This window comes from Hydra vulgaris, chromosome 08 (genome assembly GCF_038396675.1).
Source record: "Hydra vulgaris chromosome 08, alternate assembly HydraT2T_AEP".
Taxonomy (NCBI): Eukaryota; Metazoa; Cnidaria; class Hydrozoa; order Anthoathecata; family Hydridae; genus Hydra; species Hydra vulgaris.
The window spans coordinates 63,752,501-63,775,890 of record NC_088927.1 but is presented as its reverse complement, the minus strand read 5'-3'; the positions used below and the strand labels follow the sequence as shown (position 1 = coordinate 63,775,890).

Below are 23,390 nucleotides of genomic sequence, written 5' to 3'. Positions count from 1 at the left end.
CTTGACTGTTTTGGCCTTGGCCTTAAAAAATTAGTATTTTCTTATTGATTTTGTTAAATTTTGCGCATAACCTTAGTCTATTTTTACAAAATGTGGTTTTATTGTCACAGCACTTGCTAATTAAGTTTTGTTAATAATTGGTCTTAACGTAAGGCAAAAATTGAAGTGTTTGGTTTAAAAACTGTTTGCGTAGGCCTTGGCCTTGAAACTCTTAATCTTTGGTATAACCTTAAAACTCTTAGTCTTAGTCTTAACCTTGGCTTTGTACCGTTTGGCCTTGGTCTTGTTACGTGTGGCCTTGACCTTGCTACTTTTGGCCTTGTTAACAACTCTGAGTTTCTGATTATATTACTAAATTTCTCACTTAGAAAATAACCAGATTTAATTTAATTTAAATTTTTTAAGCAAAAAAATCAAATGTTTTTAAAGTTATCTGACTTGAATCCTCTAAATAGAAGTTGCAATTCTGAAGGTACAGTGGCGCTTGGGGGCTTTCCATTAATTACGTCAACAATTTTTTCTGTTAATTTTTACCTCCTCCTTCCCCTTTGTCAACAACTTGTCAAACTTCTAGAGACCCTCCATACAAAACTATGTCAACATTTAATTACTACTCCCCATTCCCTAATAAGAATCAAAATGGAAAAATAGCATAGTTTTTCCCATTTTTTTAAGTAATTAAATTTGTTTAAAAAAGTAACATTGTTGACGTCAACTTTTCTTAACCTTCCCCCTTCACTATCGTCAGCAATTAACAATCCCCCCCCTCTTTCTCTTCTATTAGTTGACATAATTAAAGACAGCCCCTTGGCTGATATATGCTAAAAGTCAAATAGTTGTTTTTTGGGACCTACTTGGAGTTAGAGGTTGTAACAAAAAAAGTCCCTAAAACTAAAATTTACCCGACTATATTTATGCTAAACACCCGACTACCCGGCTATACTCGTCAAAAAACCGACTATAACTTAAAAATCACCCTCCACCTCCAGGTAAGGACTCCCCTACTCCCTCCTCGTTGCTGTTGTTGTTGTGTTTGTTGTTGTTGTTGTTGTTGTTGTTGTTGTTGTTGTTGTTGTTGTTATTGTTGTTATTGTTGTTATTGTTATTGTTGCTGTTGTTGTTGTTGTTGTTGTTGTTGTTGTTGTTATTTTCGTTGTTATTGTTGTTTTTGTTATTGTTATTGCTGTTACTGTTGTTTTATTTGTTGTCATAACAACAATTCTACGAGCAAAAGATTTATTAAAAACAATATCGCGGGTTTTAAAAAAATTTAAAATTAGAAACTTTTTTTTTTAAATTCGTTATAGAAATATTGGCTGCCAATCATATTCTTTTGCAGTGGATTTAAATCAGGTATATTTTATAAATGATTTGTTTATTATTACAAGATAAAATTAATATATTATATAAGCATACAAAATATGTAAATCAAATAAATTTATAAAAGTAACATTGCATTGACTATATAATATATTATTTTTATAAACTTATTTGATTAACATTTTACAATGCAATCACTTTACTATAGTATTGGATTGTATCCTGTATAAGTTATAATAGTATAAACACATTGATCACATCATTAAAAAATTTTTTTGAATTGATTTATAAATCTGGTCAATAAGCGTAGGTATGTGATTTAAAATTTTTAAACTGCTCTTATTACAGATTGATGTTCATTATTAGAGAAGTAAAGTAATCATTAAAAACAGCATAAAAAATTCAAATAAAATAATCTCTATATGACAAAACAAAAAAGATCAACTTGCAGGAAAAACGTGAAACATCTAATTCAAAAAAATGGTTTTTCAAGGCACTTTTTTAATATTAAATCTACCTCAAAGTTTCATGTAATAATAAAGACCACCATAACTACATATGTAGTTATGGTCTAAGTAATTTTTACCGTCATTGTGGTACAATAAATATCATAAAAAGATATAAATTAAGGTGTGCACAGCAATCAACAAATGATTTTTTTTTTTGTAAAAAAACTCAACCTCACTTCTGCACGCATAATTTTATAATCTTACATAATCTTTTTTATGTGCGAAAAAAATGTACTATCATGTTTGTGTGTTAAGACAAAAGCATTTTGTATTTTGAACCAAGCTATTTATGCAGAATTACAAACAGTGTTAATAAATCAAGTCAAACTATCAATTAGTTTTTGGCAATTTAGGAAAGCAACAATCAAGATTTAGAAAAAATTTAATAATATAAAGAATTTAAAAGTTTTTTTAGACTTGATTGAGCAAGTTTTTAACTTCTAATCCTAATTTAGTCAATAGACTTTGTTATGAGTAAAAATGAAATTAAATTATTTAACTGCATTTCATTGAGTTACATCTATAAATATTTGCAAAAACAAGTCCTTAATTTTTGAAGCTTTTTAAAAAAACATATAAAGCATTATTTTTATAGGTTGCTCATGTAAAATTACTTGTAATACTCTTAGAAAATGCACTAAAACAATTTGTGACCATATTGGTTAATATTTTGAAAGAATTACTAGTATATATATTATTTCATTTTAATTGTTATTTAAAAAATAAAAATTTGTTTGACAAATTTTTTATGTTTTGCTTTTTAAAAATATTCAAAGATTAGTTCCATTTAGTTTGATAGCTTAGACTTATGAAAAGTACCAAAAGAGTATTAACTAAGTTTGAAAGCATTTTGTCTCAGAGTTCAGAAATAAAACAAAAAAAAATTTGAGCTGAAAAATGAACAAATCATACTTTTAATTCAAGTTGAAGAGAGGTTTTTGTATGCAAAACATTTATTTATTGGAATTATAGGTAAAATTTAATGAATAAATAGAATTATAAAAAATTTTTATAGCATGTCTTTTATTTCATAAAACAGAATTACTTCACAAAGTTAAAAGTTTTCTTATGAACAATTATCTACTTATGCAAGAGTGCTAAATTTTGTAAGCCAGAAATTTTTTTGTATGAGACTATACTATTCTTTAACTCTATCAAAACACTGTCTGACTTTTAAATCTCTAGATAGTCTTTAAATGCAAGAGGAGTTTCTTCTTTTGCAAATTATTTGAAATAAATATTTGAATATTTAAAATATTAAATTTTTTTTTAATATTGGAAAAATTATTAGTTGTGTAAAGCAGCAATTTTATATGAGGAAAATAGAAAAACTCAAGACATAAAGGAAAGACATTTTGTTGCATTATTTATTTGAAAGAAACACTGCTGGAAAAAGTAAACTTAAAAACTTGTTGGTAAGTTGATTAAGACTTTCAACTTAACATAACATTTTAGCAAAAACTAAAATCCTAAAGCAATTAGAAAACAATCCCTGAACACAAAATGTTGTTTTTTAAATGTTGAACAATGTTTCGTTTTTTATCTTCTTTGAGATACTTATCATTATACTGATAAAGTACTAGTATTTTAAAGGGATTTACTAAAAAAAATAACTTTCAAATATGGAGCAAACTTTGAACTTATTTAGTATAATATTTTTATATATATTTCTGTCTATATCAGTCTATATCAGTCTATAAGTTTATCAACATGGTCATTTTTTTTAACTTTTAATTGAATGCGTAATCAATAAGAACTTTTTTAACAAACCAGTATAAGTATCTTTATGATAATGCTTGTGATTATATCAATACATATATCTAAAAATGACAAAAAATCATTCTCTTCATGCTAGCATGTAAGTTTGATATTAGGATGTTTGGAGTTTATATATTTGTTTTTGCGTGGAAAAACAAAAATTATTATACACATATCTTTTATAAAATAAAGGTTTATTACCAATGAACTTATTATGTGTATATGTGTGTGTGTGTTTGTGTATGTGTGTGTGTGTGTGTGTGTGTGTTTATGCATGTATTCATGTATGTATGTATGTATGTATATATATATATTTTTTTGTTATTCACCTCCTCAAGGCCAAGAAGGCCACTACAGATGAGGAGGCTACTTAATAGTGGTTATAACCCTCTCTCAACTCTATAACTCTGAAACACGAACCTCGTCGAACAAGGCCGCTGCGCGGAGAAACAAGTATTTATGTATGTATGTATGTATGTATGTATGTATGTATGTATGTATGTATGTATGTATGTATGTATGTATGTATGTATGTATGTATGTATGTATGTATGTATGTATGTATGTATGTATGTATGTATGTATGTATGTATGTATGTATGCATGTATGCATGTATGTATGTATGTATGTATGTATGTATGTATGTATGTATGTATGTATGTATGTATGTATGTATGTATGTATGTATGTATGTATGTATGTATGTATGTATGTATGTATGTATGTATGTATGTATGTATGTATGTATGTATGTATGTATGTATGTATGTATGTAAGGTATGTATGTATGTATGTATGTATGTATGTATGTATGTATGTATGTATGTATGTATGTATGTATGTATGTATGTATGTATGTATGTATGTATGTATGTATGTATGTATGTATGTATGTATGTATGTATGTATGTGTGTATGTATGTATATCTGTATACATATATTTAAACAATTATTTTTTGGTTACAAAATTTGGCAAGAAATAAGAATTTCCATCACCATACATAGATACTAGTATTAACTATTTAGGTTTTAAATGTTTTTTGTTATGCTGAATTTTAACTAGAAAATAAAGAACATTTATTAAATGTCAAGATGTTGACTTTTAATATTTGAGTTATTGAATTAAGTTGATTTTTTTTGTTTTGTTTTCTGATTTTTGTTCTGGTTTTATTATGAACTATTGTATTAATAAAAAATTTTTTGTTTTTTTAAAAAAATACTTGCAATATTTATTTTAATTTTAACACTTCTAACATTTTCTGTACTTTCAGTATCAAAATTTATGCATGGGTATAGAATATAAATATAAATATGTTTGTATTAATGTTTTAGCACTCTTGGCTTGTACAAATGATACCTCAACAGACTTCCAACTAACTTCAAGTGGGTATCACGTTGAGTCTCTAGTATCATGTGTTACTGCTTGCAACTCCTATACTCCACCAGGAATTTTTTCCTATGCTTTCTTTCTTGAAGGATATCTTTGTTTCTGTAGAAATGCTTCATACCCACAATTAAATTTATCTAACTTTAACAGTCCTTGTGTTAAAAGTACATGTTTAGATAACAACAATGGTTCTGATTGTTCTTTAAGTAGCTATGAAGTTTTGCTGCTCTCATTCGGTATTGTTAAATGGAGCATTTCTTATAACCCTGTGGTTGCACTTGTTGATAACGAAGTTCAAATACACACAAATATATTGATAGGTAAAATGGTTTGTTTTGCTATATTTATATAAATGGAAGTTATTTAAAAGTAATAATTTTTTTATTTTTTTTATAAGAAATTTTTTTAAAGGGAATATTAAAGGACATTGCTTCAATTAGAAGTAGAGAATCTGAACCAAAGTTATGAGAAGTTAAAAATCATTAGTTGAGTTATTCAGACAGTTGTGAGAAAGTTGTAAGCACATCATTTTTCAGCATTAGATTGCATTATGATGAAAAATATTCTCTTAAAAAGAGTTTAAGTTCTCTAAAATCCAATTATAATGGATTATCTAGCTACCAGGTTTTGTGCTAATGTGTATGAAATAAATAAACACTCAAATGTTATTTTACTAAATATATTTCTACATAATTTTATATATTTTTCTACAGAAAAAAGTATATATTGAAACTTCAACTCGCTTCTAAGTCACTGTGCAATAAGAAAGACTTTTTTTAAAGAAGATAAAAGCAGGAAAAAAAGTCTGAATTTTTTTAATATTTGTGTTGATAAAAAATATGTTTTTTTTCAAGTAATATTTTCTAGTAATTTGTTCGAATAATAAACATCAATAATTTGTTTCAGTAATAATTTTCTGTAATTTGTAGCTCTTGGTTTAGTAAGCTAGAAATATTGTATCAAAATAATTATCTTGGGTAGATGCTAACTATATTTAGCTAATGTCAGAAAGTCTCCTTGGCAAAATTGGATCTATTAGATATCTTGGTCTACTTGTCTCTACTTATTGGTTTTTACTTGTGCCTTCTTGGTTATGGCTATACAACAAGTGATGTTATTTCTTAATGAAAGTAGCACTCTGAATCTTAATTTAATCATTCTGAGGTAGCTATCAGAGTGGTTGATCTAATCACCAGCTGTAAAATATTACAGAGTATTTACAGTGCCATGTTGCTCATGGAAAGTGTCCCAGTTATCAAATTAAAAAATGAAATCATGTTAACTTTCATATAGTCCTATAGTTGGGTATTTGTATTTTTAAGTAACGTTTGTTTTAAAACAGCATTTTTTTTGGGTTGTTGTTTTTTCTAAATTAGTCATTTTTACTTTTTTGATGTATATTTTGATAAGTTAATAAGCAATAAAAAACTGAATTAAAATAACTAAAATCATAGTTATAATTAATTCACCATTATAAATTTCTTTTTTACTTTAATTTGTTTTTCGTATTAAAATTTTTATTATTATTAGTTAATTAATAATTTTTAAAGTAAACTTGAATGATATTAAACCCCTGTTTAATTTGTCCCCCTGTTTTTTTTAGCTTTGTTTTTGCTATTGAGTCTAGTTATGTTTGTGTAAAGATAAAGTATAATATAAATGACACTTAGTGTTCAATCTTTTTTGTTTTGTTGTAAAGTTAATTTTATTGGTAACTTGGGTATTTTCTTCTAATGAGGCCCTCTCTAATTTAGTCAAGGCCCAAAATCACATTGTAAAATTTATTGACAAAAAAATTATGTAAAAAAATGCTAAAGACTCTTAAAAAATTTTCAACAGAATGTTATTCAGCAATAATACAAAAAATACTTATTTTTATTACAAATGAATAACATTTTTAAAATCTCTATGAAAATGCACTTCTTTTGAGACCCAGGTTGACATACTTTTTACCTTAAATACTAAAGATTTGAACCCAAATATCTTTACAACTTGACGTGATGGTGAAAAATGGTTTGCATATTTGAAATCAGCATATTTAATTTGCATATTTGAAATATCTAGTCAACAAGATATGCACAATAAAATTTTATTTGTTGATCAGTGTAATTTTTTAAGTTTTCTAATAACCGCTTTCTTTCTCTTTGACTCTCTTTTTTTCTGTCTGTTCAATTAGTGATTGCTGGCAACCTTTGTTGGATAAACTTCAATTTAAAAAACTGGCTGACATTTCCTGTTACAAATAGTATACAAATAAACAAGTACCAGTGTCATTTTCATAGCTTATTTTATTGTCTATTTTTAACAGTATTCAATGTATTTGGGACCCAATAAATTTTTCTTAGATTATCAATTCAGAACTTTCTTGCTTCCATTTTATTTCTGAGTACCCTTCTATTGAGTTAATCAAATTAAATTAATTATACTCTGAAATTTTATTACATTCAATAAAATTTATAAACAATAGAAGTTAAAAAGTAAAAAACCTAAATTGCATAGCTAAGTTATGACATAAGTTATGAAGGAGTAGTGATAAAGTGAATTATAATAATAATGATAGCAATATATGGATAATGCTGACAGTTATGATATTTATAACAACAACAATAACAGCAACAATAATAGTAATGAAAATAATAACAATAATAGTAAATTAAAATAATAGTAAGTAGAAGCAAATAGAAGTAGCAATAATAACAATAATAATAACAAATAATTAGTATGGATAATTTATGAACAAAAAAGTTAAACTGAATTTAAAAACATATATTCTCTCCATCAAAAGAAAACACCACTGCAAAATCCAATCAACTCTCCTCTCTATTTTTGAATGGAATGGGAAGTGGATTGAATTTCTGTGTGTAGCAGTAATTGTTGATTGAATAAAAGTAATTAAGTAAAAGTGGATTGAATTTCTGTGTGTAGCAGTAATTGTTGTAATTGTTGTAATAAATGGTCCCCGCTCTATAATCCATCTCAATCCACTCATTAATAGAGTGAAAAGTGAATCTGATTTTTTTGTGGTAGTAGTTGTTGTAGTAAGTAAATTCTTGGCGTATGATTAATTGTGGATTCCTCTTTTTATTCTTAAATCTTTTAAACTGAAAGAATTCTTGAAAGAACTGTTTCAATTCACAAGATAATTTGAGAATAAAAAAAACGAAACCTCAATTAATTATATGCTGTTTATTTATCACTACACCTTAACATCTTTTTTTGTTAACAATAAAATGGAATAGTTATTGTAATAAAAAAAATTTATCCCAGCTAAATTTTTTTTATTATTTTATTTTTAATCAAAAATTTGTTTTCCAGTTTTTATAATAATAAAAATTATTTACTTATCTTTTTGAGGTTTTAATGATCAAAGATTTTATGCATATTTAAATTTAGGTGATGCTTCAAGTGCTTTTGTAATACCAACCCCTAATGACTTACCGCTAAGAGTTCAAAATGTCAATGGTTTGACAGTTAAAGGGATTTTTTATTTACCTGGTTTACAGATGTGGACTCAGGAAATTGGGAATAACTTTACTGACCCATTTGTTACTACAACCTGGATACAAGTTGATGAAAAAGTTGGTGGTATTCACATTATTCCGTCCACGGTTCCAGTTAATGGTTTCTATAATTTTTTTTTGGTTATTACACAAGGAACTAACATTAGTATAACACTCTTGCTTCCAATGAATAAAACTTTTTTTTTTAATGCAGGTATGTAAAAAAGTTAGGTTTAATTTTTAAAGAAGATAAAAGTGTGTTGCAATTCTAGCATCGCTCTCTAATTTTTTTAATTTAAATAAATTGAATGAAACATTATTATTAATATTAAATCAATTTAATACAACATTTCTTTTTTCTGACACAAATTTTATTAAATATGTTAGCTTTTAAGGATCACTTAACTTTTATAATATTTAGTATAAAGGGTTTGTTACATGAAATGACAGTATGAAATTAAGCATACTTTTGAATTGAAAAGATTAATGATCTTCCAAACAACCTTATATTGCTGATGACTCAACTTTATTCTCCAATCTTGACAGAAAGTCTTCTCTTTTCGATCACTTAGAATGTATGTATGTATGTGTGTCTGAATGCATGCATGTGTGAAATTAAAAATATTGAAATTTATTTTTAGATATTATTCGTTTAATCTATGGATTTGAAATTAACTTAATCACTGAAACAAATTTAAAAGGTAAACATGTTTTCTTTTGTAAGTAAGACATAATTAATATATATATTTATTTATATCTATCTATCTATCTATCTATCTATATATATATATATATATACACATACATATAAATATATATATACATATATATATATATATATATATATATATATATATATATATATATATATATATATATATATATATATATATATATAAATGTATATATATAGATATATATATATATACATTTATATATATATATATATATATATATATATATATATATATATATATATATATATATCTATATATATATAAATATATGTATATATATATATATACACATACATATAAATATATATACATATATATATATTATATATATATATATATATATATATATATATATATATAAATGTATATATATAGATATATATACATATATATATAAATATATATATATATATATATATATATATATAGATATATATATATATATATATATATATATAGATATATATATATATATATATATATATATATATATATATATATATATGTATGTATATCTATATATATACATTTATATATTTATATATGTATGTATATATATGTATGTATATATATATATATATGTATGTATATATATGTATGTATATATATATATATGTATGTATATATATGTATGTATATATATATACATATATAAAATATTAGTAAAAGCACTTAACTAATTTTTAGTTGTTTTCAACAGTATGTTTCTCTATCAAGAGGTTCATCAGGAAGCTTCCTGATGAACCTAATGATGAAGAAATATGCTATTGAAGACAACTAAAAATCAGATAAGTGTTTTTAACTAATTTATTATTGCTCTGTTCTTTAAGAACATTGAGCACTCTATTTGTAGAATACACTAACATAATTTATATAACTTTTTGCGAGGATGAAATATGTAAATTTATGGTTAATTAAAAGAATAATTAAAAAAAACAGACCAAAATAACAATTAAATAAACAACAAACAATAATAGTTTGAAAAAGCAACCAGTTCTTAAAATACTTTTTTCTTCTTGTAGTAATTATGAATTATTGATAAGTTCTGAAGGTTGATTGTTTGTAGGTTGTAAGTTGAGTCACTTGTGTGATTCTATAAATTAGAAATAAAATTCAAAATTTTTTAGATATTATCTAAGTTTGCATGTTTGACTAGCCTTGTATTTTCACACTCGTATCATTCACTATTTTGACTTGTTGAACCTTTGTTTAAAACTTTAACATAGTTTGTTGCTGTTGTTGTTGTTGTTGTTGTTGGATTTCCTATTGTTTCTTGATTTATTTACTGCTTATTATCTTCAAAACTTGGTAATATTGGCTTTGTTACATTGTTACTTAGTAATATTGGTTTAGTTGCGCTTATATTATTTTTTAGTTTGCTTTGCTGTTTTGTGTTGTCAGCATCTTTCAATTTTTATTATTTTTTATAATTACAATTATTTTTCTTTTTTTTTGAATTTCATTTTTGAGCAACCAGTGCTACAATATTAAAAGTTGGCTTCAGACAAGTTGACTTGGAAATTGACTTTAGAACTGGCGCTATGCAACTCATGCTGATATAGTTGTTGTTAATATAGATGATAATGATACTGCCATAGATTCTAGTGGTTAAGATGATGATGATAATGACGATGCGATGATGATAACCTGTTTTACTTAGCTTAAGCACTTTTTTTTTTAGGTAGCTGTAGTCTTTCTGATGGATTTGTTTTAAAAAATGTTATTCTAACATATGGACGTTTCACAAAATTAAAGCTGAATGTTTTTTCACAAGGAAGTTTAAATATTTTTGTAAGAATTTTTGTGTTTATTATGTTTATACTATGTAACATTAATTTTTCACCCTTGTATTTGTTATGATCTCTAAAAATGCGGTAGTGGTGTAGTGGTAAAGCGCTTGCTTCAAAAGCGAGAGGTTCCGAGTTCCACCCCCACCACGTCCCTGGTAGTACCGCGCTCAACTTGTTTCTCTGCGCAGCGGCCTTGTTTGTTGAGGTTTGTGTTTTGGAGTTATAGAGTTGAGAGAGGGTTATAACCACTATTGAGTAGCCTCCTCATCGTAGTGGCCTTCATGGCCTTGAGGAGGTGAATAACAAAAAAAAAAAAAAAAAAAAAAAAAAACTATAACATTCATATCTACCTGACTGGTTTGGTTTTGTCAGTTGCCAATATATGATAATAGTTTTGCTGACAATAAAATTTAAAAAAAAAAAAAAAAAAATAGAATTTGTAACTGATAAGTTACAGTTTCTATCAATGAACTCTATTATGATAATACAGGCATTAGGTTATTCTACTAGATGTGGATAATGGCAAAACCTATTAAACTAATGACCAAACCAGACACCCATGCACACAATTTTTCAAAACTCTATAATGCGCTTTGGATCAATGCTTGGTGACTGGAAGCTAGGAATTAAAACACATTAGCACATTATGTCACACCAGAATGGGTGGTATGATGTCAATGATGAAAGCTTTTTTTTTTAATTCACTCCCAACAAGGCTGCAACCAACTACTATTAAGTTAAGAGTTACTAGAAAACAAAGAATAGAGTTAAAGAGCAAGAAAACAGTTGACAGAAGACTTGAAAAGTTGTAGGTTCTATGAGTCAAGAAAAATAAAGATAGGAGAGAGTTTCAAGGGGTTGAGTACAGGAAAAAAAACTAGAAGAATAAAAGTTTTTAGAGCATGCAAGGACGGACACAGTAAAAGGATGTAAGTTTGCTGAATGGTGAGTCAAGCAAGAATGAGTTTTGGTTGATAAAAATAGAGATTATAGCTCCTTTGAGCAGCAACCATGTATTTGTAGAAAAGAGAAAGAGATACAACTTAATGAAGACGGGAGAAGGGTAGACTCAGGAAATAGAACAGGTCCAACTATATTTACAATGAATTTTCGGACCTTGCATAAAAGAGAAGGAGCATTATTAGAAGTACCAGCCCAAATATGGCAACAGTATTCACAGTATTTATATACAGGGACAGGTTAGAGATTAGCAGAGGTAGAGAGCGAAGTTAGGAGTATAATGGCTAGCACAATAAAGAGAAGCAATCTTACCAGGTGCTAACTTTGCAATGGTTGTATATATTTTTTCCATCTAAAGTCATTATTGAATGATAATCCAAAAAGGCCTAAAGAAAAGGACTCGGTGAGAGGGTTGTCATTCATTAATATAGAAATGTTGACTATATTGCAATTGTTGTTTGCAGTAAATAACTAAGTTTTGTTTGAGTTAAAATTCACAAGCCACAATCTGTTACAGAAGATCAAAGATTCAAGATTAACCAATTCAATTATTAAGATTTTTTGTTTCATTTGGTGTTGCAAATTCATTTTTTATTGTTAGCACTGTAAAGTCTTTATTTACCATCTTATTGTTTTCATAACAACAATTTTGTTTTCATTTTCTTGTCTGTCAGCTACCATAACTAATTGTACTGTGTTGTATCTTTATTCAGATTAATCACTTTTTGTTGTTTTTAATTCTTTGTGAGCCTAATTTTTATTGATATTCATATTTACTCTTAGAGTGAAATGAAAAAATAGGTAAGATTCTTATCTATTTTTAATTTTCTTAAATTATTATTATTTATTATTACATACACTTATTATTGCAAGATATAGTGAACATTATTGTATTAACTGCTACTTTAACTATTATTATTATATATTTTAACTAATATTATTGTATTATCTGATACTTTAACTACAGTATCAAAATTATTCCTATCAAATAGTAGTCTTATTTTAGTATTGCAACACCTGGGGCTATGTTATTGATGCATCTTTTACAAATTTAAGATTCTCATTTCTTGTTCGACCAACAAAAATTATCATTTGTTTTTTTTTACTTTCATGTAGAATTAAACTTTGAAGTTTTTATTTGTTTCTGCTTAAAAATTTTTGTTTATTTTTGAAAATCTTTTTGGTTAGGAATCTCTTTTGTTTAAAGTGAAATTGTATAATATAACAACCTTGGCTCCTTAGCCAAGATTTCTGTAGATGAGATTAATGAGTATGGCAGTGTTTGTTATACTCATAAATTTAGAATCTTACCTTAAATTTATGACAGAGATAATATTTCATGAAAATGTTGTTTGATTTATAAGAGCAACTATTAGTTTTGATTTTTTTGTTGGTTCATAGATTTTGAGACCACAATGCAATACTTCTACATCTTTCTGTGCCTTTTCAATGAATTGCAAAAGTAGTTGTTTTGTAAAAAGATTATTGGGAGATCAAACAAATCAACTTATTAATCAAACTTCTGTTACAGCTTTGGTTGTTAAAAGTAAGTAAACCAACACTTTTAAGTATTTAATGTAATTTGACATAATAAGTATTTTGATACTCTTTTATTTATCCCAACTTATTTGTGGGTAGAGTGCTGATCAGGAATGATCAAAATGATCTTTCCTGATCTGCAAAGCAGAACAAACACACGAAAAAAAGGATATATTATTAAGCCAAGATAAATTTGATGATAGCTGTATATACATTTGTATTATATTAAGGCTAACATTATTATACAATAGAAAAACAACAATTTGATTTATAAAAAAAATAAGTACTAATTGGTTTATTAAGTAATACTTCTGCACACTGCCTTCTATGATCAAAACGAACAACTTGTTTGAAGTCCACCACCAAAAGGAACAAATTATTATTTTTTTGTAGTATACAAAGTTAAAAAATAACCATATATCGGTTTACTTTTTTAACTGTTAATTCTTGTTATTTAAAAGTCCTGTTAACCACAATCTTTATAAATTTACTGATGTTGATAAATAGACCTAAACTAATATTTTTTTTTTAACAAAATGCTAATTTAAGGTAAAAATAAACATCAATAATTGCCCAAATTATACTTTTAAGGCAACGGTAAAAACCTTATTTTCTTAAATAATAAGAAATGTAGGGAACCTAATAAAACATAGAAACATAGAAATCACTGAGGCTAATTAAATGTAAGCCAACTGAAGTAAACTGGTTCCACCAAAAATAAAAAAAACAAGAAATCTAGAATATGAAGTTCCTGAAACGTTGAAAACCTAAAGTTGATCATTGTTTGGTTTATATTTTAATGCAAGTAAAAAATCAATAATAAAATAATATTTTGTTAATTTAAAGACAAAGATAATTTAAATGCATACATCTTTTATAATAAATATTACAATCAAAATAATTGGAACAAGTAATTGATGTTAAGATGTTTTTTCCTTCATGTATTTCATGTAAAATTTTATTTTTTCAGTATTTTATTTTGTAACATTTTTATTAGAATAAAATTTCTGAAGAGATTATTGACAAAATATTGCTTTAAAGAAAAAAAATGATAAAAGTATGATAATGAACAATTCCTACCTAAGAATGCATTTCCTTATATTGTTTGTGCGCTCTTATTCTAAAAACCTACTCTTTTTTTTCAGAAAATGAAGAAAAAAAACAAATAATAATGAAAGAAAAGATGTATCAGCACTCCTATTGGCAGCAGGCTATATGTTAGTCAATGTATGTACTGAGCCCCTATAGCTACATTTTTTCAGTATGAGCATTTATATATATATATATATATATATATATATATATATATATATATAATATATATATATATATATATATATATATATATATATATATATATATATATATATATATATATATATATATATATCCTCTTTTATGATAATGTATTATATACATCTTAATCTTAAATCAAATTGAGAATTAAAAAATATTATTAAATTGTTCTTTTTTTCTTTGTTAATTTAACATGTAAGAGCATTTACTTTTACATTTAATAAGTGTAAAATATCTCCATAAGTGTTATCTACAAACCTAATATAAACACATTAAGCTAACAGCAGCTAAATAGCCTTAGTAGAATGTATAAGTAAATCTGTATATATATGTAGCCTATACTTAAAAATGTCTAAATATAATATCTAATGCATAAATAGATATAATAATGTGTAGGGTAGATTAGGGTATTAGGAGCACACTAAGTAAAAATTGAAATATTTTCAAAAATAATTATGCTGGATCCAAATTTTTTACAAATAAACAGTTTTTAGGGATCACTACTTATTGTCCACATAGATATTTGGGCACCTGAAATTTTTTTGCTCATATTACACAAAAATGGTACCTTTGAATAGATTCAAGACTAAATGTTTCTATGAATTATTTTTCAAACAAAAATTAAATGGATTTCCAGTCAACATATTTTTCTTTATTAAAAATTATATTTCATTATTTTAGCATCAAAATTTTGTGCCACAGATTTTTTCATGTGTGATGATAATATTTTAACAATCCAAAAAATTTAAATATGTTTTAATTAGACAAGAGCCGCTAATTACTGCATATAAATACACATAAAGTCGATTCAAAAAATTCAAACCAACTTTAGCTTCACTGCTTACATCTTATAAATCTTTTAGTATGCTCATATACCAAAGTGCTCATATGACCCTAACCTACCCTATATATTGACCATTGTTTGTTTTGTATATTTAAAATAAAATCTAACTTGCCCAAGTAAATTGTTTAGTAAAAAACTGTCAACTAAAAGTTTGCTTATATTATTCAAATGGTATAAAGTAGCTGTATTAAATTATTCAAAAGGTAAACCTTTTGTATTACCAGTAGATATATAACTAGTAAATAAAAGATTAATGAACCAAAGTTATTTGCTTGGGTCTATTTTTCTATATAACTAATATGTTTTTCTATATATAACAATGTCAATCTTTATATTGCTTGCAGCAAATGAACTTTTTTCAATTTAATTGATATATCAATTAAATTACAAGACTAAATTTTAAAAATTTATTTTTAAAGGGTTTTTATTTTTCCTAAATGTTACTGGAGTTATTGAGATACCGATTAACAACAATAACAATGATGTTCAAGAAAATGACATGGTATGGGTTGGTGGAAATGCCATTTTATTTTGTAATAAAACAAAGGAACCTTTTATCGCATCAAGTTATGTAATAGGTGTAAAAGATAAACCTATGAAAGGATTAGAGCTTGGAGAAACAATTACTTTTTCTACTAATGAAGTTCTCGACAATATATTTTATATATCTTTTTTTATATCAAAGCCGTTTGAATATATGTTTCAAGTACCATCAAGTACAGTTGGAATATTTAATTTCACAGTTAATGCTTTTAATCATGTTAAATCTTCTCAACCGATTAGTTATATTTATAGTTTTCAGGTTTGTTAAAACTTACTAATTTTGTTTATTATTTACTATTAGTAAAGTCCCGGCCATATTTAGTGTATATTTTTTATCCTACTCTTTTTAATTCTTAACTGATCATTACTGATTTTTAGGGATCTAGGGACTGATTTTTGAATTGATATTTATTGATATAAATTTGATATAAATTGATATGAGTTGCTATAAACATTATTGAAAGATATTTAAACTAAAAGAACAATAGTTTTCTCTTTTAAAAATCAATTAATAATTTTGTTATATGCATAGTATATTTATTATATTTATTACACTAGAGTATATTTATTATTAAGTTTGAATTTATATTGTTTATTCTCACATTCTTATTTGCTAATATACTTTTTATTCTTTTTTTTAATAAATACTCCCAGCAAGGCTGCTAGCAACCACAACCCAGCTAGCAACCACTATTTAAGTTGGCAGTTAACAGAGCTAACAGAGAAAAGAAGTGATTTACAAGAAAAGAAAGTCAAAGCATTAATGTGTAATAAAATAAATGTTTTTTGAGCATGATATAATAGTTGGGATAAGAGGTTGAGAATTGGCTGAATGGCAAAAGTCAACTAAGATTAAGTTTTGATTGATGGAACAAAAGATTATAGTTCGCTTTAGTATCAATACATTTAAAAGTACATTAACATTTAAAAGTTAGACAATGGAAGTGAAGCTCAAGCTAAGCAACTAGAGTAAGTTCACATTTACAATTTTGTTGGAGCTTGACTTAATAAGAAATAGCTTTATTAGAAGAACTAACAAAGAAATTTGATATTAATCTATACAAAATGGCAAGCATGATAAAGAGAGGCAACCTTAGGAGTGGCAAGCTTTCCATTAGAGGTCAGCAGTGTAAGAAAGTCCAAGAAAATGTAAAATAGAGGACTCAGTAAATGGGTTGCTATTTATCAATAAAATAATATCAGCAACATCGCCATAATTGTTTGCAGCAAAAAACTGAGTTTTGTTTGGGTTATAATTCAACAACCATTGCTAGCTCCAAGTTGTCACAGAAAGCAAATCATATTTAGAATTTATTACTTGTCCTATGAGATTAACAATAAGTGATTTTTTTAAAAACTAGACTATATAATTGTGTCACCTGCAAAAAGAACCACTTTATAGCTAAGATTATAAGAAAGATTATTAAAACTGATGAAAAATAACACAGGTCCAAGTCTCTGAAAATAAAGGAGATGTTAAAGACATCTCCTTTATTTTCAGTAACTTCTTGGGTCCAGAGGTACCCAAGAAGTTACTGAAAATAAAGGAGATGTCTTCAAAATTATTGTTAAATAGTTTAGAAAGTATTGAAGAAAATTCTGAACACTTAAGTATGATTAATCATACTAAAGTATTCTCCTAAACTAAAGTTGATTCTCATTAAAACTCTTTTAGTCTCAAAAATATTACTATATCACAATTGATTGTGACAGCTTGTTGTCAACTTTGCCAACAAAAGCCAGAGAAACTAGGATGTCTAACAAAGATTTATTTTGTTTCTCTGGGATGACCAGATGAATGTGATCATTAATTATAGCCTGTAGTTAATTATTGCATAGTGATGAAATCGATTGTAGCTCTCAAAGATGATGATTCCATCAACAGCAGTAAGTGTCAAGAGCATTAAGGTCACTAATAACAACAATGTTGATTGCTGGAGACATGGATAAAATGTAGTAATAAAATGATAATGAGAAATACAAAAATAGAAGAGAAATGGTTTGATAAGAAGTAATACTTTAAAGAGTGTAGTCTTAAAAAGACGGAAAATGATTAATTTGTATTTTGTATTTTTTAATGCTTTTTTTTTTATATAAATTTTTATTTAATTAGGCTGATATATATTTAAATAGGCAGGCATCTATGAAATTTTATGTTTAATCTCTAAGTCGTATTTTTTCATAAAAGTTAATACTAATTTCAAATACAAAAAAACATCAAAAACAAAACAATAGATTGAGTTATGACATCAAAACAAAACAATAAAGTGAGTTTTAACGATAAAACAAAACAAATCAGAGTAGAGGGTAAAAACTGATCACTTGTGTTGATTTGGGCAAGAAGAACTTTGTTTCTATAACCACGCTTGTATAATTACACTTTGATTCTATAACCGCACTAGGATATTATTTAACTCTTTTATTTAACAAATTTGGATTTTCAAAGAATAGAATTTCGTACTTTTCATTTACGTATAATTTACAGGATTTTGTAGCAAGGTTATATGCATTGCACTGTTTAATTCTATTTAGCAACAGGGTTTGAATTTGCATCTATAATTTCTAAACCTCCTTTGATAGCTGTTCAAGTCGTTTTTATTCTTAAAAGTGTTAAACAAGGTTGGCTTAATCTAAATGAAAGGTATTTCACTTATACCAATGTAGAAATTATTGATTGAAGTGTGAGCAGATTCTTGGAAGCTTACATAGTATGTATAACATATTTTTTGTTAAACACTGGTGTGATAAATAGCAGGTATTTTTTTTAAGACAGTTGTACTTTTAGGTGAAGCTTTATTATTGTTTATAATATGACAATTGTGTGCATCCTAATTTTATGATATTTAAAAATATAGTTTTTTTTACATAAGTTTCAAATTTATATTGAATTAAAACAAAATAATTATGGGTATGAGGATACTGGGTAATATGGGTAAAAAAATCAACATTTTTTAAAACTGTATGGTTCCATCAAAAAGCTTCATGAAAGGAAACAGGATTTACCAAAGTTTGTTTGGAAAATTGGTTGTCTAATAAAATTATTGTTCTTAAAAAATATTTTTAAGAACAATAATTTTACTTTTTGCAATTATAACTGCATAAGTGTCCAATGTAAATCTTCTATAATAAATTTATATTGATACACCTGACACATATTGATTCCTAATAAGCTTCTGCATTACGGGTGACAAAGTCTTTCAAAGTCGAAGTTTCGAAGTGTACATTTGTAACTACGAAAATCGAAGTCAAAGTTTCAAAGTCAATCAAAGCAAATTGAACTTCGAAAATGTTCGAATTTTTTCGAAGTGTTCCGAAATTTTTCTGATGCATATCAAACCCAGTTTTAGACCATTTTTAATGGATTTAAGAGTGTAAAAACTATGCAAAACAGAAAAGTTAATATCTAAAACTTTTTTCAGATTTTATTCTTTGTAACCACTATTATTGCTTGTAATTGATTTGTATTACCATTTACAGATGTACAAATTAAGTTTAATCATCAGAAATATCAATGGAACCACTGTTTGTTCGGATCCTCTTGTTTTGTTGTAATGGAGTGACAGCAGATTGATCTTTTTGGTAGGTCTTGGATTTCCTTTCTGTTTCCTCTTTTGCTGTTTCAATTGTCAAAGCAGATCGAGCATTATTCATCTTTCCAATGTTGGTCTTGAGGTAAACAATTTTATCAACCATTTGGGGATCCAATTTTGTTCTTGAATCAGTGACCACACTGCCTGCAGCTGAGAAAACCCTTTCACTTGATGCAGATGTTATAGGAATGGCCAAGTATTTTCTTGGGAGAGTAGTGAACAACTTGGGAAAGTAGTGAACTCGTTTTTGCATGGGCTTCCCACCCACAAAGTCTTTTGTGGCAGATTGTATGTCTGATTGAGCAATGGAGTTTAGCTTCATCTGAAGGTTGACCAGTTGGCTGCAGGCAAGATGAAGTGTAGGATGCTTGTCAGCTTGTCAGAAAAAGGATGCTTGTCAGAAAAAGCCTTGCTGACTTTCTGGAATGAATCCAAGATGGGTTGAACTTCCACCAAAAGTAAAAACTGACTCTCTGACGGGATGACATCAGTAAATTCGCATTTACTGTCTCTTAATTCTTCAAGGACTTCTCTCAACCGAATTACAGAGGTGGTCATCATGGACTTCGAGTTCCATCTAGTCAAGCAGTCTGTGATGATCTTGACGTAAGAAACTAAAAATAGAAAAACAAAAAATAAATATTAAGTGTCACAATTATTTGCATGTGTGAGGAGGGGGTGGACAATATTTCAGTGTTAATGAGATGTGTAATGTTAATTTTTACCAAATACTTTTATTAAATTAAAAGTTTCAATATTAGACCAAAATATTATTAATATTACCTTCATTTTCTTGACACTTTTTTTTGATGTCATTTTGACAATTTGAACTTCTGTGAACCTTTGCAGAGAGATCCTGGGCTTGTTTGATTGTCTTGTAAATGTTGTTGTTGTCTTCCTCAGAAGATCGGGGCGTCCCATTGTGGCTTAAAAACTTGAAAATTTTCTTTTCGTTGGCTTTTTGCAGCACAAGTTAATCAAGTGATCAGCGCAAAGCAGAGAGTCAATATCTCTACTATTTTCGAAATTGCAGCCTTCATATTAGCTGCTGAATCGTGCACAGCAATCCTTTGAGTGCTGGCTCTGAGAAAAGAAAAATCTGTTTGCATAACCTTATCCAAAGCTTTGGCTAAGGCTGCAGCTGTATGTTGGCCACTAAATTGTTGGCAAGCAAGAACAAAATTTTTCAGTTCAAAGTTTTTGTTGATTAAATGAAGTGTTGCAGATATGTAAGAATTGTTGCTTCTGCTTGTCCACATGTCTGTCGAAGCCCCAAGGCCTTCACAGTCATTGAGTTTTCTAGCCAATTCCTCAGAAATGTATTGCTTTACCTGTCTGTAAAGCAATGGGAGTTTTTGCCTAAAAAATAAAATAATAAGAACCAATTAAATATATATAATGCCAGAGTTTCAATTCAAATTACAGTTATCCATGCAAACGTTTTTACAGCAGTAACTTATTTTTGACAGCAGCATGCTGTACTAGGAACGAATTTTACACACACACACACTCACACCTTGAAAAAGTTGTCGCAGACTTGACCTTCATCCTGGGTTTCCTTTTGGCCACATACTTTTTGAATCCTTCCGTCTCAACAATAAATGAGAGGGAATAGCTCACCAACAGTTCAAGTAGGTTGAAATCATAGTCAAGTTGGCGCTTGTCAAAAATTGAAACTTTGGGCTGAAAGTATCCAACAATTGAGTTGTTAGGTGTGGATTGGGCTGGCAACAACTTCTTCTGTTTGTGTGTTTTCAGAGAAGTGTTGTTTGATGGACTGTTGATGAAATCTGAAAAAAATTAAATTGAAACAGTTAAACTTTATTTATGAGCATCTAAAGCTAAATAAGAAGATCACACATAACAAGGACTGCCTGTATTTTAAATTTTCTTACTGTCACAGTTCTTTTAATATTCGTCCACATCAACCAAAGTTTGGTGAAGTTCCAGTGAATTCGCGTCATCTTGCTCAGTTTCTGCTAGCTCAGAGGCTACCATTCTTGCAAGAATTCCTTTGTGACACTTTAAATGAGACCTTAAAGCGCCAGTTGATGAGTTTTTCATTTTTAGAATTCTTCCGCATTCCTTACACTTTCCAGAAGGATAACACTCACCTGGAGGTGCGTCATTGTGGAAAGAGGTCAAACTCTTTCCACAATGATTTTGTTGAAGGAGCCATTTTTTAACTTGTAGAGAGGTTTTTTTTCAAGTTGCACAACTAAATGTTTCGTGATAATATATTGAATATTTGTTTGTTTACTCTGATATTTAATCAGCCAAAGTTGTAAATTATTGTTTTTGTTAAAAACTTGTATTTACTAAATCTAGAACTATAAATTAGTGCTCAACACACCATACTATCTGCTAAACATTTATTTAACTTTGAAAATATAAACTTCGAAAAATTAAAATTCGAATTTCATTACTTTGAAATACTTTGATTGTACTTTAAAAACTAAGTTGAACATTTTACTAATTACTTTTCATTGGTTACAACAATATTACAATAAAACTCGAAAAACTCCTAATTAAATTTAATATATATATAAAAGAAAAAAATCACTTCAATGAAATGGTAAACAAAATTGATACCAACAGCTACTCATTTGTAAAAAATACCCAACCGTTGCCAACCTTGATATTAACTTTAATTTAAAAATTATTTATGTAACAAAAGTATTTCAAAATTAATTAGTTTTTATTCAATATACAATGTGCGATAAGCAAAAAATAGCAAACTTTTAATTAAAAAAACTTTGAAAAAAAATTGAACTTTGAAAATATAAACTTCAAAAATTTAAAATTCAAATTTCATTACTTCGAAATACTTTGTTTTATACGCAATTATAAGGACCATTTTGTTCAACTTCGAAAAAATCGAAATCCATGTTTTCAAAGTTGATATTTTTAAACTTCAAAATTCGAAATTTGAAAAATACTTCGATTCTTGAAGTTTTTCGAAGTAAAATCTTCGTAATGCAGAAGCTTAATTCCTAAAAAGTTTGTTGACATAACTCTTTTTATTTGAATATTGTCAATATAAAGCAGAGGCATTGGAAGTAAATGTTTTTAAAACTAGGGCGGAAGTGAGTCCATTTAGTTTTTTTTTGTGTTGATTTAAAGTTTATTTGATTTGAACCAGACAGAGATTGTTGATAGCTGAGCATTCAAATCATAAAAAAGTTGTTATTAAAAGATAGTCATAGATTTGTATCAGTAAACATAGTTGTTGTTTGTTTTGAGACATTATAAAGATCATTAGTATAAATTAGAAATAGTAAGGATCCTAGTATAAATCCTTGTGGAGGTTTAACTCTGCAGATTATATTTAGAAAATCATGTGAAAAAGATCCTTTATCGTAGACAAATTGTTTGCATTGTTTTGAATAACTTTTAATTTTATCGGCCTTTCCATTTGGAAATTTCCTGCAGCAAATTAAAAGATTAGTTCGATTTAAACATAGTCTTTTGCAATAAACACATAATAGGTTTGATGAAATTGGTAATGTTGTTATGTTTACGCAAAAAAAGTCATTAAAATGTTAAAACTTTATCGTAATACCATAATATAATAATAAAATTGTATATAATTTTATAAAGTTATAATTTAAATTTA

At 27.0% G+C, this 23,390-nt stretch overlaps 1 protein-coding gene across 4 annotated transcripts in view; it reads left to right on the top strand.

Annotated features, from left to right (window-relative positions):
- The window catches only part of LOC136084058 (uncharacterized), a 148,108-nt gene that overhangs the window by 6,015 nt on the left and 118,703 nt on the right, over positions 1–23,390 (top strand). For all 4 annotated transcript variants that reach the window (XM_065804150.1, XM_065804148.1, XM_065804149.1 and 1 more), the window contains exons 2-8: positions 1,308–1,353; positions 4,921–5,295; positions 8,369–8,689; positions 9,117–9,176; positions 10,894–11,003; positions 13,364–13,508; positions 16,061–16,443. In XM_065804150.1, the coding sequence (XP_065660222.1) occupies positions 1,308–1,353; positions 4,921–5,295; positions 8,369–8,689; positions 9,117–9,176; positions 10,894–11,003; positions 13,364–13,508; positions 16,061–16,443 (1,440 nt within the window). The remainder of the gene's footprint in view (positions 1–1,307; positions 1,354–4,920; positions 5,296–8,368; positions 8,690–9,116; positions 9,177–10,893; positions 11,004–13,363; positions 13,509–16,060; positions 16,444–23,390) is intronic.